At 38.6% G+C, this 16,813-nt stretch overlaps 1 protein-coding gene across 2 annotated transcripts in view; it reads right to left on the minus strand.

Moving 5' to 3' along the window:
• Positions 1–2,442: 2,442 nt before the first annotated feature.
• Positions 2,443–16,813, minus strand: part of Dusp19 (dual specificity phosphatase 19) — a 17,010-nt gene continuing 2,639 nt past the window's right edge. Inside the window, exons 2-5 of one of the 2 annotated variants that reach the window (XM_028762975.1) lie at positions 15,309–15,355; positions 12,411–12,563; positions 7,090–7,288; positions 2,443–3,995 (exon numbers count right to left, since the gene is read on the minus strand). In XM_028762975.1, the coding sequence (XP_028618808.1) occupies positions 3,892–3,995; positions 7,090–7,288; positions 12,411–12,563; positions 15,309–15,355 (503 nt within the window). In that variant the 3' untranslated portion in view covers positions 2,443–3,891. Of the gene's footprint in view, positions 3,996–6,889; positions 7,289–12,410; positions 12,564–15,308; positions 15,356–16,813 lie in introns of those variants that run through there. The other variant, XM_028762976.1, reaches the window with a different exon arrangement.

Below are 16,813 nucleotides of genomic sequence, written 5' to 3' on the forward strand. Positions count from 1 at the left end.
ACTCTCAACCCAAATGACCCACTTGAGGTAATTAAGTCAATAATCACATCAGTACAACACTTGTGGATGTTTTGGAGAAAAGGGGCCATTATCTTTTCTTTCTTATTTTCATTTTATCAGTAAATACGTGAAAAAATAATTACAAGTTAAAACAAATATTAAACAAAGAATAATTATCTGGTATAACTTATTTGATACAATTTTGCATGTTTCAATATTTTTCTTTTAAAGATTTATTTATGTATACAGCGTTCTGCCTGCATGTACGCTGGCAGGCCAGAAGAGGGCATCAGATCTCATTATAGATGGTCATGAGCCACTATGTGGTTGCTGGGAATTGAACTTAAGGATCTCTGCAAGAACAACCAGTGCTCTTAACCTCTCAGCATCTCTCCAACCCAAGATTTTTCAATCATAAGCTTTGTACTTTAGTTCTATCAGAAGTGCTTATTATCATAAACAAAGATTCATTTTTTTATGTTATGAGAGTTTCAAAACTTGGATTATGTTATATGAGAAACACTTGTCACTCTTGAAGATTTTTGTTTGTTTGGTTGGTTGGTTTGGTTTGGTTTAGATTGGTTTAGTTTGGGGTTTTTTGGCTTTTAGAGACAAGGTTTTTCTGTGTAGCCTCGGCTGTGCTGGAACTTACTCTATAGACCAAACTGGCCTCCAATTCAGAGATCTGCCTGCCTCTGCCTCTAGAATGGTGGGATTAAAGATGTGATCTACCACCAGCCAGCTTAGATTAGCATCTCAATTACAATGCTTGTCTTTCTCTTTTCTCCTCTGAACCTGTTGAAGGAAATGCCACATAGACTTCCTCCACATCTATTCTGAATTACTAGTTTACCCAGGACATGAGATCTCAACAACAAACGCTTGTTTGTACTCTAGATTTTCAAGCTTAGATGGAGAATTCTTTCTTCAAAGCATGGTGCACATGTCTAAGCAACACAGGAGTACTGCTCTAGTTACAGAAAAATACAGAAACTGTTCAGGTCAGACCAACTCAGGGTTCTTGCCCACCAGCCTGTCATTTAACAGTACAGGAAACACAGGTGAGAAACTTGGTCTACAAAGAATTCAACTTGAAAATTAATTCAAGGCTGGATGTACAAGAACTTTCTTCTAAAATCAAGTTTTGAAATTTCAGAAATACATCTAAATGTATTCACCTTTAATTGATACAGTGGTTAAACTTTTGTGTATCTATCACATATACTCGTAATTCATCAACGTAATTAAACATCTATTAACATATTCATATACAAATATAAAATGAAGCTCTTAAGGTAACTGTCTATTTTGTAATTATAAAAAACATAATTTTTAAAAAGTCAAAGTGAGGGCAGAGAGATGGCTCAGTGGTTAAGAACATCTGCTGCTCTTCCAAAGAACCAGAGTTCCATTCCCAGCACCTACACTAGGCAGTTCACAGCCACCAATAACTCCAGCTCCAGGGGAATCAGAGGCCAGAGCTGTGGGCACCTGCACTCTCATGCACTTATCACACACATACATAGAATTAAAAATAATTTAAAAATTAAAAACAAAAACAAGGAGAAATGATATCCACCTTTTGCAAGAGTTAGGGAAAAAGATGGAATTTGTCTTCTTCAGACAGAGATCAAAGGGAGGAAACATCATGCCAGTGCTTGTCAACTCTGCCTTTGGCAGTTTATACATACATCACAGGCTGTCACTCACCTAGACTGTGATGTTACATAATGCACTCACATGACTTCACAGTGGCCAAGATCAAATGATCTCCACAAGATTCATGATTTAAAGCATAAGGACCACCTCAACAAAAATACAAACTCCACAGTTGGTAACGTGTTTTGGGGCTCTATAAACAATAATAGCAGGAGCTGTATCTCTAAGTGTCTTTGAATAATCAGTTACAAACAGAAACATGGTGGTTTGCTGATGGTCTCATTATAGAAAACAACTGACAGAAAAGATAAAGACAGACATCAGTGAAACATGAGCTCAGCTAATTTGCCTGCTCATTTCTTAACCAACTAAATGGATCCTTTTGCTTTTTGAAAGCAAAGAGTAATTTTCAGACTTAAATAACTTTCCTGCGCAATTTTGTCTTCTGGTCTTGTATTCAAATACCAGTTAGGTTTAATTGGATATGATAAAGGCTCAAAGAAGTTATAACAGTCAAAACAGACTTCAGGGAAAGGAGAGTCTTGACAGAGTTACATCTGGAATTTACCTTGAGGGGACGTGTTCATGTGTTCAGGAGGGAGAAGAAAGGATGATTGACAGGAAGCAAGAATTGTGGTGATAAGTATGCTATTTTCTATAATTTTGTTTGAAATTTTCTCTCATCTTTTAAATACGCCCAAATTCTAAGACATTCAAAAGTCATGCATTTTTGTCTCCACTTATGTGAAAACTATTAGTGAAAAATCAATGCAGCAACTACTGTTTGCCTGATAATTACTTTTATTTAGCAAACAGGTATTTTGCGGAGGACTTTGAATAGTTAATAATCAGGGGTACTGGTAAGTCAAGGATTTAGTTTATCCATCTGAATCATAGAAAGTTTAGTGTTGACCTTATATGTAATACATTGGTTTATTCACCCCAAAATAAGGATGTTATTGCCTTATCAGTAATTCAGCAAGTTACATAGCAACAAAGACAACCAGTCTGGCTTCTCCCATCACTCACTCTACCAAACTGATCTTTCCAAGGACAACAGTCACCTCCATGATGCTGAGCCCAGACACCTTCCGTGAATATTTATCCCATGTAAGGTTTCAGGATCATCTGTTCTTACTTAGTATGCAGTTTGAAGACCTCCTTTGGTTCCTCTGACAGTGTGCTTTGTTTGCTCTCTTCTCTCTCTGGCCATATCTCTTTTCTTGGCCCACCCTCCATCTAGCCATTAAATGTGGTTGTTCTTCAAGGCCCAGTTTTAATACCTTCAGTTTTACTGTAAACCTTTTCTTGTGTGATGCTATCCATTTCTGCTGCCAATTCATACCAATGCCCAAATGTACCACCACCAAGTTACCCTTTTGACATACTCACTTGACCTGGGTATCTCAAAGATACCTCAAATCAAATATAAAGGGCCAACTTAGGAATGAATATTTATCCCTAAGAATGGTACCACCAGTTCTCTAATTATTAAAGCTAGAAACCTTGGGATGATTTTTGAAAATGCCTTTTTTCAATAAAATTCAATGCCAAGGCTTGTAAGTTCTAGTCTGTAAATATTTTTCAGAGTACCCACTTCTTTCCTTTTTGTAAGATTTATTTTTATTATTTCAATTATGTGTAGGTGTGTGTATGTGTGCATGTGTGTTTGTATGTGGGTATTTGCAAGTGTGTGCAGGTGCCTGTCCAGCCAATGGCTGGTCATATGACCTGGAACCGGAGCTGCAGTTACACACTGCTGTGAGTTACCCGATGATTGTGCTGGGAACCACACTCTGGTCCTCTGACAGGGCAGTAAGTGCTCTTACCCACTGAGCCCTCTCTCTAGCTTCCACTTCCTTCCATCTTTACTGTATCAACTAAATCTATCGTCGCCACTAGAAACCTGGACCTAACCTCCTTGCTGGTCTTGCTTTTCCTCCTAATTCACTCTAGGCAACACAACCAAATTAAACCTTTAGACAAACACTCTAAAGATTAGGGATATAGCTCAGTTGGTAGAGTGCCTGCCTAGCGTGCAAGAAACCCAGCACCAACCATGTAACCAGGGCTTAGTGGTCACAACAGCAAGTAGGAGCCCACCTTTTACACATTAGACCCCATCTCAAATGAGAAATACCATTTTTTAAAGCTGGAGAAATGGTTCAGCGGTTAAAAGCACTGGCTGATCTTCCAGGACCTCAGCTCAATTCTCTGTACCCACATGGCAGCTCACGGCTGTATGAAATTCCAGACCCATAGAATCCAATGCCCTCTGCTGGCCTCCGTGGACACCTCATGCTCATGGTGCACAGAAACACATGCAGGTGAAATACCTATATACACAAAATAAAAATGAAAATAAGCAATAACAGCAAAGCATTCTAAGCAAATTCCCAATTACAACCTCTCAATCTTCTCACCAATCCAAAAGACTAGCATCCTGAATCTCTGCCAAGCTCCCACTTGACAAGCCAACAGTCACCTTCGCAAACAGCATCTCATGGCCTCCGGCTCACCGCTCCCCCATCTCAGCACTTCCATTTCTCCAGTGTTCAGTGCTCCCCCTCAGTCCTTGGCCTTTACATACATTCTTGATTCAACTCTGAAAAATCTGCCACAGCCCACTCACCTTCAGTCAACGCCCACTTATCTTTTTAGTACTTATCACAAATGTCACTCAAAAGGCATGAAAGAATTCCCTCATAACTAGATAAAGTTAAGATTTGCAGTATGTACTTACATAAAATTTTAAAAGATTTATTCCTCTGTGTGTGTGTGTGTGTGTTGCTGACGATGGAAACCAGGGCCTTTTACAAAGTAAGCATGAACTCTACCATTTGATCTGCAATCCCCTGCCCCAAGTTCAAAGCCTTGGAGCATATTTATAATATACATAATTCAACTTGGTTAATAGAAACATTAAAGAAAAAAAACTCTTCAAAGTATTCTTCTAGGAAACAGTGTGTACAATGGTAAGCATCCCAATAATGTTTACAATTTTTATAGGTTCATAATTTTTTCCTAAAAAATGTTTTCCAGCAGAATACTGAAATATAAAATAGATCAATCTTAAGACTACATCTTTAACAAGGACATCAAACAGCTAGAAACTGACATAACTAATCTGAAGAAATCCCTCATTCCGCTGTCTGAAGTGATCTCCAAAAATTGCAAAGGACTCTATTGGACTTGATTCATACTTTTACAATAGAAAAGACTGTGTACAGCTCTTGACTGTGTACTGCACTTAAAGAAAAACGTTGCTTTTACATAGACAAGACAGGGATGGTTAAAAAGGTCAGAGAAGGCCCTGAGAAAAGACAGAGAGAGAAAGAGGAAGATGAGAGCTTATACAAGAAGTGGTTCTCAACCTCTCCATGGTTGTCAACCCTACTTCCTCCCATCTTGGGACCATTAATTGGGTTATTTTTGCTCATTTCTTTTGGTCCCTGGGCCTTAAATAAGCTCACTAACTTTGTGAAACAACAGATAGATAATTTGGTAGCAAAACCTATTCAGATACATTATCATAAGTTAGCTATGGAGAACCATGAGACTCAAGATGAGGTTGTTACTCTATCCAGGGTGTTCCCAAAACCCATCTCCACCCAACCAAAAAGAAGGGACTTCCGCCCCTAGACCAAGCAGAGAGGGGTCACCCAGAACCCCCTCTGACTGGTGATCTGAATTCTTGATTAGGCTTTGAGGCTAAGTACTGCAAGGGAATATAAATAGAAGTTAAAAATATTTCTCTGGGTTTTCTGAGGGACAAGCCTGACTGCATAGGGGTTAATGTCAAAAGTATCCCCTCTCCAGGAAAAAGACATTAGGATGGGTATGGCCCTCATGCCTCACTGGACAACGACAGGGGGACCAGAGCCATTACAAGGTCCCCTTCAATTATTGGAGGTCAGGCCTCTATCCCCGCCTTTGCAAGATTAGAATCGCCATGGCCCTTCTATACTTGGAGAAGGGAGGAGGTGTCAGGGGCAGCCCTGTTTATACACTAAAGGCCTAAAATCAGCCATAGGCCTAAAATCAGCAATAGGGCTGTCATGCATGTATACTAACACCAAGTCTTGGGTCTCTGTGGAAAAACACTGAAACAGATGGCTGTAAGCTATTGAAAACAGGCAGCTTTTGTGGAAATTTACCAGCCTGAGTAGTCATAGACTTTGTAAATAGGTAGCCTTGGTGGATAATACCAACTTAGATAAGGACAAGTGAGTCATAGGCAGAGTCACAGTGACCTGTCCCCTGAACCTTCACCCAGTGGATACCCTGTTCTGAAAGATATCTGTACTCCACCTGAACAGCCATGCTCTGGTGTCATCCCCTTCCCCACGTCCTGCCTTTTTGTGTTTATAACGCCTATGTGAATAAGTAAAAATTATGATTTGATTTAAAAAAAAAAGCCAGCTGAATAGATTGTAAAAGCAAAAAAATAAAATAAAAGTAATGTCCCTACATGCAAACAAATAAAATTCTTGTTTCATATTAAAAAAAAAAAGATTACATCTTTAAAAATCGTCTCTCGCTCTAAGGCAATTTTTAGGGATCCAAGAAAACCAAACGAGTGTGGCAGGTGACCCCTAAACAGAACACTTAGCACTCAAGTTAAAACCTTGAAGCGTGGGGGAGTGGGTGGGAGAGCACCCTCTCAGAGGCAAAGGGGAGGAGGGATGGGGGCAACATTTGGAATATAAATAAAATAATTTAATAAAAAAAGTTGAAGTTTTAAAAAACACAGTATAAATGATAACACCTAATTTTTAAAAAAATCTAAAATCTTCTGAATATCTACACAATCACTTGAAGAATACAAGAGAAATATGTGTAATAGGACCAAATTTAAAAGTCAAAAATAACCATTATATAAATGTTTATATAAGCCTTTCGATTCTGGTACTCTTGCGGGGGGGGGAGGGGGGGAGACTAAAGGTATTATTTTTAACCTTAAAAATATTCTCAAAACGTTTACTTCCCTTTGAAATGGTAAGTCTTCACTTAGTAAGTCTATCATCACTTCCAAGATTCTCAGTTCAGAAAGAAAATGAGAGACGTAGGAGTTAAAAGGCTTCATGGCTTGTTTTTCTAACTCTAACGAAGGTTATTAGGTTTAAACTTTCTCCTACACAAATCGGTGACTTACTGACTTGATAATACACTATTTTCTTTTAGAACTCAAAGAAACACTTAACCAGATATTGAAATAACAAGAAAAAGGTAAAAACGTAAAAATGTATTACTTCAGGGTGACAAAGGTAACTTCCATTTCCCCTGGTAAAAGACAACAGAAAAGGGAAGTTTTACAAGTTTCCTTCCAAAACACAGGCAAGAGAACTGAGGCTGATGCAGACGTCATTTGCCTCTGCTAGAGTACTGATCACGGACTATGGACCGTGTCCACTGGGGGCACTTGGTCACCTTCATTGTGCTCTTTGCCCACTTGGTAGGTGCGGAGTTGTTCCATGAAGCCGGGATTCGGACATATGGATGGTCTTGCCTCTTTCACCAACGATAACGCACTGGTGAAAGCGAGTTCTTCAGAACTCATGAGGAAGCCGATGACAATCGCAGCAGCCCTGGAAACCCCTGCATTACAGTGAACGAGAACCACGCCATCCTGAAACGCCATCAAACAAAATTCATATTAGACACCTGACAATGCACACATTCTTAGTAGACTACAAAGTAAATTACTTATCTATGTATTTACCAGAATAAATTTCATTGCAAAAAAATGAGAGAAAAAATTGCATTGAAAAAAAAAAAGTCATCCAACACCTGCTCTTACCCAGGACTGAAATGCTCAGATAATGTGGTTGGAATTCTGGAATGGCACCTTTTACAGGACTCAAGTTATCCAGCCCAATACACAGAAAAGCCTACTAACTTCTCATGTATATAAATAACTGGTGTTTTTCTTGAATTTCTATATACAGAATGACTGGCAAGGGAAAAAAATATGCCCTTAGGAATATTATTCTGTAAGGAATAGTACAAATTAAAGTAAATTAAATTGTTTTTAATTTAGTTAAAAGTAAATTAAAAATGTTTTTAACTCATTAGCAAATGATGGCATGGACAGCTTTTAACAACATGGAGTGGAAAAAGTAACTAGATACCAGCAGTGAGGTCAGTAAGTGAAGAGCCTCTCGGTAACCTGTAAACGATACTTCACAAGAGAAATGAACACAGTGTGGGTGGATGCTGATGCAGGCAATATTGTATTAATAATGAATGCAGTAGATCTGATGGGTCAGCATTGATACAGCCTGGCCTTGTGCAGGCTTTTAAAAAGTTAATGATCTGTAGTGAATGGAGCACATACCACAGAATCAAACTCTTCCGCAACTTTGTTTCTACTCTTCATTTGGTACAACACTTTTAGAAAAGGGACAGGAGGAAGTACATTATCCCCCAAGCAAAGTCACACTACTGTTGTTTTGAGTCACTTGGCTACTTTAGATTTACAAGGCAGCTTCCTCACATCTGTGTATCTGTGGTAAAATTTCTTTCTTGACCCATTATATCAAACTTGCAAGTGTGTCTCTTCTAAAGAATGATTAGCAACAAAACGACCAATACTTTAAACTTTCTTACATCAACAAGTCTACTTCAAACGTTTTCTTATAGATATCTATGATTCATTTTCAAGTTTTGTTTTTACACAAGGAAAGGGAAATAATGTTCACTATATACATCTATATATCAGGAAATGTTCTCACTTTTAAAAAAAATTATTTTTAAAAACAATATGTGTCTATGAACACACACACACAGTGTGCTTATGCACATATGGGTGCAGTGCACATGGAACCCAGAAGAGGGCTTCTGGAACTAGAGAAGGTTGTGAGCTGCCTAGGTCTAGCCTGTTTTGTTTTGTTTTGTTTTGTTTTGTTTTGTTTTGTGTTGTTTTGTTTTGTTTGTGTGTGTGTGTTCTGCTTTTTGCAGCACTGAGAATTAATTCTATAGCTTTGTACACACTAGGAATCGCTCCATCCCCAGTCCTTTTCTTTTTTAACTTTTCATTTTAAAGCAGGTTCTCCCTAAATAGCCCAGGGTGGTTCTGAACTCACCGAGTACTTCTCAGTCCTCCTGGCTCAACCTATTTTTTTTTTCACTTTGTACTAACAGCTAACTTTTTATGACTTAAAATGTTTAAAAATTATATTACAACTTAATAATTACTAATGTATATTACTCAGTTTAAAACAAATCTCCAGAAATCAAATTTGCCTGTTTGAAAATATTAATATTTTCCTTTTACTGTTATATAACTACTCTTCTTTTTTAAGATTTATTTTATTTTATGTATATTGCCTGCATGCGTGCATGTGCACCTTGTGTATGAAATACCTTCAGGTCAGGTTTGAATTCCCTGGAACTAGAGTTACAGATGGTTGTAAGGTACCATATGGGTGCTGGGAACTGAAGCTGTGTACTCTGAAAGAACATGTGCTCTTAACAGCTAAGCCAATCCTGTAGCCCCAATAACTACTTTCTATAGCTTGTAAATTACTTCCTTCCTATTTTTAAAAATTATTCTGTAGGGATCATATTGTTCTTGAAAGTATTTGTAAAAGAATGGTTGGATTTTTTTTCTTGTTCCCAGAGCTAAAAATAATGAAACAAAGTTTTCCTTTACCCTTACTACTATGCTACATCTGACAGACTTTTCTCTCTTCTTGGTGCAGCTGACCCTGGCTCTTGTCCTAAGAAGACTGCCCTTTCACAAGTGAGATAAGAGAGGAGAACTGTTTTACCCATCTTTGTATCTTTAGCATTAAGTTCAAATCTTAGCACATAGTAGGAATTCTGTAAACTTTTGCTAAGTAAATAAATCAATTTAGTGTACACTTCTGTGAAGAATTCTTGTTACGCTAAAAGTTCAGATTAAGGGAAGATGAGATGTCCAGTAGGTAAAGACACTGACTGTCAAATTTTCTGTCCTCATCTGGGGAAGGGTCATGGTAGTACAGACATTCATGACCAGTCAACATGCAAAAAAATAAGTGTCTGTGCAGTGCTCAGCCATAAATGGAACAAGTATGTAATAAACCCTCCCTTGAAGGCTCCAGGAACATTGTGGAAGGGGGGCAGAAAGACTGTAAGGGCCAGAAGTCGAGGGTGGGTGCAATAGTGTCATCTGAACATGACAGGACTGCTGCACTCATTAACCCACTGCAGCCAAGGCTGCCTGCACAAGATCAAGGCAGTCAACGCTCTAGCAGGGGTGGAGAGGGCTCAAGTCTTAACTCGGCTTGAGGAGCTATTGATAGATGACTGGTACTAGGGAAGGGTCAGTTTTCTTTATACATATAGGTTGACCATGGCAGTACTAATTGGACACAGTGAGTTATTTAAAAAACAAAGGAGGAGATGAATTTGAGAGGGGGATGTGGAAAGATCTTGGAGGAGTTGGAGAGGAAGTAGGGGAGACATATGATTAAAATACATTGTATCCATGTATGGAATTCTCAAAGACTAAATTTAAAATGCTATATTAAAAATAAAATTTTAAAAAAATAATGAAATACCTCCAAACTCTGTCAATCAGCAAAGCAAGACTTGGGTACAACTTCATTATCATGCTAAAGTCTGACAGCAAGCATCTGGCAGCACAGGTCACTTTGACAACATTCATGACTGTCCAGACTTGGTGCTGTAGTTTCAATATGATTTGAGCATGTTCCCTGAAGTTAATGGTTTCAAAGCTTGGGTTCATGTTGCAAGGTTAGGGGCTGATGGGACCCGGGGGTGTGTAGCTCTCTTTTGCTACTGTGTGGATTCTTCTTTCTTCCTCTCTTCTCCACCCCTTTTCTTCTGTCCTTTCAACCTCCCAACATTAGAGTTAAAAAAAAAAAAGTCTAGAAAGGAAAGGAAAGAGATCCCTGAATAAAGTCAGGGGTGGCATTATCTTTAGACTACTTTCTGCTGATTAGGGATGTTGAGTTCCATGGGGGGAGGGATTTGATCTTTCCTGTGAAGATAACTAATTCCTCCTCCTTCTAGTTCCTTCTTTGCACATGACTACTTAACAAACCACAATCAAAAACAGTCAATCAACAACCCACACCACCTCTCAGGGTCTGAGCTTTCATATGCCCTCTGAAAAGTCCCCAGAATTCCAACTGTCACACAATCACAAAAACTATACACAATCACAAAAACTATCTGCAGCTGGCAAAAATCAAACCCTAGCTAGAGCACAAGGCAAATCATAGCTGCTGTGCAGCAGTCCCATACCCCACACCTGAGATTAAAGTGAAACATATTCTTATATTTCTATGTTTGTTTTTTGTTGGTGGTGGTGGTGGTGGTGGTTTTTTTTGTTTTTTTTTTGTTTGTTTGTTTTTTGTTTTTTTTTTTTTTTGGTTTTTCGAGACAGGGTTTCTCTGTGTAGCCCTGGCTGTCCTGGAACTCAAACTCACCCTGTAGACCAGGCTGGCCTCGAACTCAGAAATCCGCTGCCTCTGCCTCCCAAGTCCTGGGATTAAAGGCGTGTGCCACCACTGCCTGGCTATTTCTATGGTTTTTAAAGAAATAAAAATTCCAAAATTGTCACTACAGGGATGTACTGTTTCGTGGAAGGTAGTAGCACAGTTACCATAGAGCTCCTGATTAGTTCTTAGAGGAGAACATTTTTATATAAACCCCACCCATAATCTTGCCTGTGGATGTGATATTGCTAACAATAAACAAGTCTGTAAGTATGAATTCTCTACTACTATTCTGTATTAAAGATGTATACATATTCTATTATATATAATAACTAAAGGAATTAATTAGAAAATTATAAACTTAATTATGATAAGAATGTAAAAAGAGAATTATTTATTGACAAAAAAATTTCATTTCAAGATACAACTTAGGTAATAACCATCCTAGAAGCCCTGCCTATCAGAACATTGATGTAGATCAAAAATTAAGATTAAAATAATATGCTGTGTTGGTCTTCTAAAGTCACAAAACCAGCACACAGGTCCTGTATTAGGATTCCATATAATCTCGGTATAAAAATATGCATTCTTCCTTAAAATTCCATGGTTCAAAACACATGAGGATTGGAGATATGGTTCAATTGGTACAGTAACTTACTTGGTTTGAAAGCCTTGAGTTCCATCCCAGTGCAACATAAAAACAAATATGGTAATGCACACCTGTAATTCCAGCACCCAGATAGTGGAGGCAGGAGGATCAAAAGTCCAAGATCATCCTTGGCTTCAATAGCAAGTGTGAAGCTTAACCTAAGGTAAGCTTATTGGGACCCTGCCTCAATAAATTCATCAATAAAAATGTAAAGCACAGATACACGGTCTCTGTGCCTTAGTCATTAAAATGAATGAATATTCATCATCATGAATACACTCACAAGACTGGAGCAGACTGTACCCTTTGGTCCATCTGGTTTCTTATGAATCAGTCAGAATGTAGGTCCCAATACAGCCTCCGAGAATATTTACATTTTTGCAGAGAAAAATTAAATTACGTGAGGGAGTTTATCTCCTAGTGTTTCTTGGTAAGAACTCAGAACAAAACTAGATTAATATAAAAAGTACACTTCTCATTAAGAAAGAAAAACCAATTAGAGAATGAAAACCTTAAGGATTTAGTGAGTATTACTGGAGGGAAGTTTTCACAATGGCTCTTCACAAATTTCATTGCAAAATGTACAAAGACTGGGTGTAGTTCTATGTTTTTGAATTCCTACTTTTGAAGAACTGTATCAAAATAAACCTTACCTTCAGTTTTGCTTGCTCAATAAACTCAAAACATTCTGGAAAATAAGACAGGATATTGGTTTCAGGCACATCCAGTATAGAAATGGTCTTATATGTAAACTCAGTGAGGAAAGCATTTTCAACTCCATATGCAACGTTGAGAATATGAGTCACCTTAAAGGAAAGAAAAAAAGATGAATTTTAAGTTCTATGAATCAGATGACCTAAAAATAGACTATAATGTTAATTTCTGTAATGAGAATAATCAGAAATCTAACGACTCCCTGAATGATACATCATCTTTGTGCCCTTTCCTCTGCCTCATCCCTCAACAGCAATTCTCTTTTATAATGCATGCACAGCCCTTTTGTTGTACTTCAACTCAATAAAAATAAAGACCAGGTTGAACTTACTAACATGAGCACTGAGTGAACCTTAGAAGAAAGTAGTTAAAATAACTACTGGGGAAAAAACAAAACAAGCAAAAAACCCCTCAGTGTATACTCATACAAAAATTTTGGTGACAAAGGGGTGGGTTTTGGTTGATAGGCTGGTTTGGTTTTTTGTTTGTTTGTTTGTTTGTCTGTTTGTGTTTGTTTTTGTTTTTTGTTTTTTTTCTGCAGTGAACCACAGGTGGTAGAGCTGATGAAGGACCCAACCTAAAAGATTGTTTTTCCAATAAAGCCTACCTATACTATAGTACTCAGGTAGAAAACTGTATCGATGCTGGCCTTGGGATGGGATGCCCTTTATACTAGGGATAGTAAGAATAGTTTGCTTCTCCTAGGCATTATTAAGAGGGTAACTGTGTAGAGAGCAAGCAGGATCTGATAGAGATGCTCTTGTTTCCTACCCCAACAATGAGAAGCTGAATGTGGACACATGTGCCATTAAAACAGGAGCAGTGACAACGACAACAACAACAACAGAACGCCTTGCCAATGCAAAGGTTTTTCAGATTCCATTTGCCACATTACCCTGAATAGCACTGATCTGTTACTGGAAATAAGGCTGAAACTTTCTCTCATTTTGTTGAATTGTTGGTGTGCAAGGGTCCTGGTAGGAGATCCAGGCATTCTCACGTGTTTATACAACTAAGGGCCATTATTTCTCATTATCAGGTGGGAATAAGTGTAATAAAACAAAGAGAAGCTAGATTAAACACAGCAGTAAATTGACAGGTACAGTATCAGACTAGCTAATGAACTGATCCGATATTCTCCTTTGGGAAATAACTGCAAATAATTATCACATCACATTTTTATTCTCCATTTGATCAATTTTTGTTTCCCTCAGAGCGGTGGGTGACAACGTCTTAGTGGTGATAATATAAGGCAGACAGTGGTGAGAGCTAAGAGGCTAAGGGAGTGGACTCCAACAGGAGGAAGAGATCACCCAGTGTACCACTTGTCTCAACCCACACCAGTGTGTGGAGAGGAGAGGTGGCAGTTGTGCGTAGCTATTCTCTCAGCCTGAATGCTCTTCACATCCATATCATGGTTGGCAGTTATGAGGTCTCAGTGAGATGAACGCATTCTCAGAGAAATCAGCTCACTGGAGCTACCCTACCAGTCTCTTGCTCCCTTGTTTGATTCATTCAGAGGAGATAATCTCATCTGAAAGAGTTACATGGCAACCTTTACATCGTCCCATCAGATCTCACCATCTTACTTATACCCTTTCTTTATCTGCCTTACTCCAATAAACGATACATTCCTGCATCCTTTGCAGGCTCTTCCCAGTATATGCACCTGGAACCATGCTACTATTTCTGCACTTTTCTCTAGTGACTTCCCAGAATCTTAAACATACTCAACGCCTTCCCAGTGTCACCCAATTTCTCTTAGTTGCAGTTCTACTGCTGGGAAGAGACACCACAACCAAGGCAACTCCTAAAAGAAACCATTTAACTGGGGGCTTGCTTACAGTTTGGCAGCTGCCAGCCAGCCATGGTGCTGGGGCAGTAGCTGAGAGCCCACATCTGATCCACACTGAGAGAAGGCGTGAGACTGTGCCTGGTACGGGCTTTTGAAATCTCAAAGCCCACCTCTAGTAAGACATCTCCTCCAACAAGGCCACACGTCCTAATCCTTCCTAAACAGTCCAGCAACTAACTAGGAATCCCCTTTTCCCTATAACTAACCAATCACTGAATTGTAAGGATTTGGACATCTAAGAATATCTCAAATCCACTACTATCATCTTCTCTGAGAGTAATAAAATAACTTCACAGTTGGCCTCCCCATCTCTAGCTCAAACAATTCCCACAATCTATTTTCCATGCTGCTTCTATGAGAAATCATTTTTTGGATGCACATGTAATCCTGTTATTTCCCTAGATAAAACCTCTCATTGGCTTTCTGCCATGTTCTGGATCACGTCCCAACAACTTGCACTGGTTTACCTGGCCCTCCATGGTCTGTTTTATGCTTACCCTTCTCGCTCAAACCCTTCACTCTCACACTATTTTCTGAACTCCATTTCTGTCCCTGGAAACGTCAGCCTTTCTCTTCTCTAGCTTTGGGGTGTCTATACACCCCATCTCGTCTATCTGAACAATCCTATGTCTGTCCCTTTCTCAAACCCATCAGAGAAAAATTGAAGATCTGTGACAAGCAGAGATGAGGGAAGTCTGCCCCCCCCACCCCGCTTCAGCAGAGGCAAGAAATAAGCACGGCCAGAGTCAAGTTCTTGAGAGTGTGAAAGAACCTGAGAAGAACACGAAACTGAAAGGATGAATTTCAGACCTGTATATTTAAAATAGATGCAATTATTTTGGCAATGCTACTAAAATGATAGCCCAAATGATACAGATTAATCCAAATAATGCAAGAGTGAGCAATACAATTCTTTCCATGGAAGAATGGGCATCTTCCTGTATGTGGTGCCAACACTCAAATATCCATTTTCTTCATTTACCTTGTGCTTTCTCAGAAGCTCCAGATCGTGAGCAGCATCCTGTGACCCTGAGGAAATAAATCATATTACCTTGAACATAAATAACAATCATGAGAACTTTGTGTAATGATTCTCTTAAAAATCACAACAGGGAGTGGATCAACATAGGAGGACATCAGTTTTTAGGAGGGAAATTTGGTAATATTTATCATGGAAAATTATCTTTTATAATCTATGGACTTGCCTATTTTGAATAATTTATACTAAAGTTATAGGTGTTACAGTGATTACCTCTCATAATGTTTAACACATAACAAATAAAAACAAAACATGCAAGCAAAACAATTCCAAGTTCAACAGAGGTGCTCAGGTAAATAAAAGATAACCATAGTGAGATCTGTACAGCAAAATGTACCACTAGAAATAAAAATTAAAATAGGTAAGGCATGGGACACATGTTCTCAATAAATTAGGAAATAAAATGTGTTTCAGGGGCTTGGGAAATGGCTCAGCAGGAAAAGTACTAACACAGGACCTGAGTTTAGATCCCTAATACACACATAAAGTCCAGGCACGCTGTGAAATAATAAAAAACAAAAATACATATTGCTGAATAACAAAGTACACCGAACAAAACATTAAACACGGGGTTACAATAAATAACCCTTTCTTTTATAAAAGAAAAAAGAGTATTAAGGAAATCAGACACCCACAAAGTTCAGGGCAGCTAGTGAAGGAACACTTCGTAGCTTTGAGGTTCATTGGCTCCCACGCACACACCATGTACCACTAGCGCCATGCCTCTCACGGTCTCTTTCTATTGAAGATGGCTCTCTACTCTCCCACACTTGAAGACTGGCTCTAGTTAATAAGCAAATTACTACCCAAGAATGACAAGAGTATAGCAGGTTTCACAAATAATCAAATAGGATATTCACCGTAAAGGATTTCAAGAATTTTACTTTTCTGTGGCTCCATTTCCATAAACAATGCTTCCCCCTCCCCTTCCATATCTAGGAATCAGCCAGCTTCTCTTACATGATAACCACAGGTACACAGTGATTCCAAACTGAGGGGTTCCTTATTAAACCTGATAAGCAGAATGTGTATTCTGCTTCCTTCTGCTTAGAAACTGGACTTCCAAAATATAAGCATATGGTAAATATGGATGGTGGGTTCAGAAACCGTCCTCTCACCATCCTGTGACTATCAGTTTGAAATGCTTCATGACTAAAAGGTGATTCTCAGTTTTCTATATAGGAAGTTTTAACTGTGGTGGGTGGGAAAACAGATTCAGATTAATTTATTTTAGTTTAATAGTTTAGTAAACATATCTTTAAACTAATTATTCTATTCTGTTTGTATTGTAAAATTGTAAAGATTATATCGTAACTTAAATGAAATTATTTCCCTTTTCACCCCACACTGACTTCCTTGGTAATTCTCTGTGTCTCTCTGTCTCTCCATCTGTCTCTCTGTTCCTCTCCCTCCCTCCCTCCCTCGCTCCCTCTCCCTCTCCCTCTCCC

Source organism: Grammomys surdaster, unplaced genomic scaffold (genome assembly GCF_004785775.1).
Source record: "Grammomys surdaster isolate TR1022 unplaced genomic scaffold, NIH_TR_1.0 136, whole genome shotgun sequence".
Classification (NCBI taxonomy): Eukaryota; Metazoa; Chordata; class Mammalia; order Rodentia; family Muridae; genus Grammomys; species Grammomys surdaster.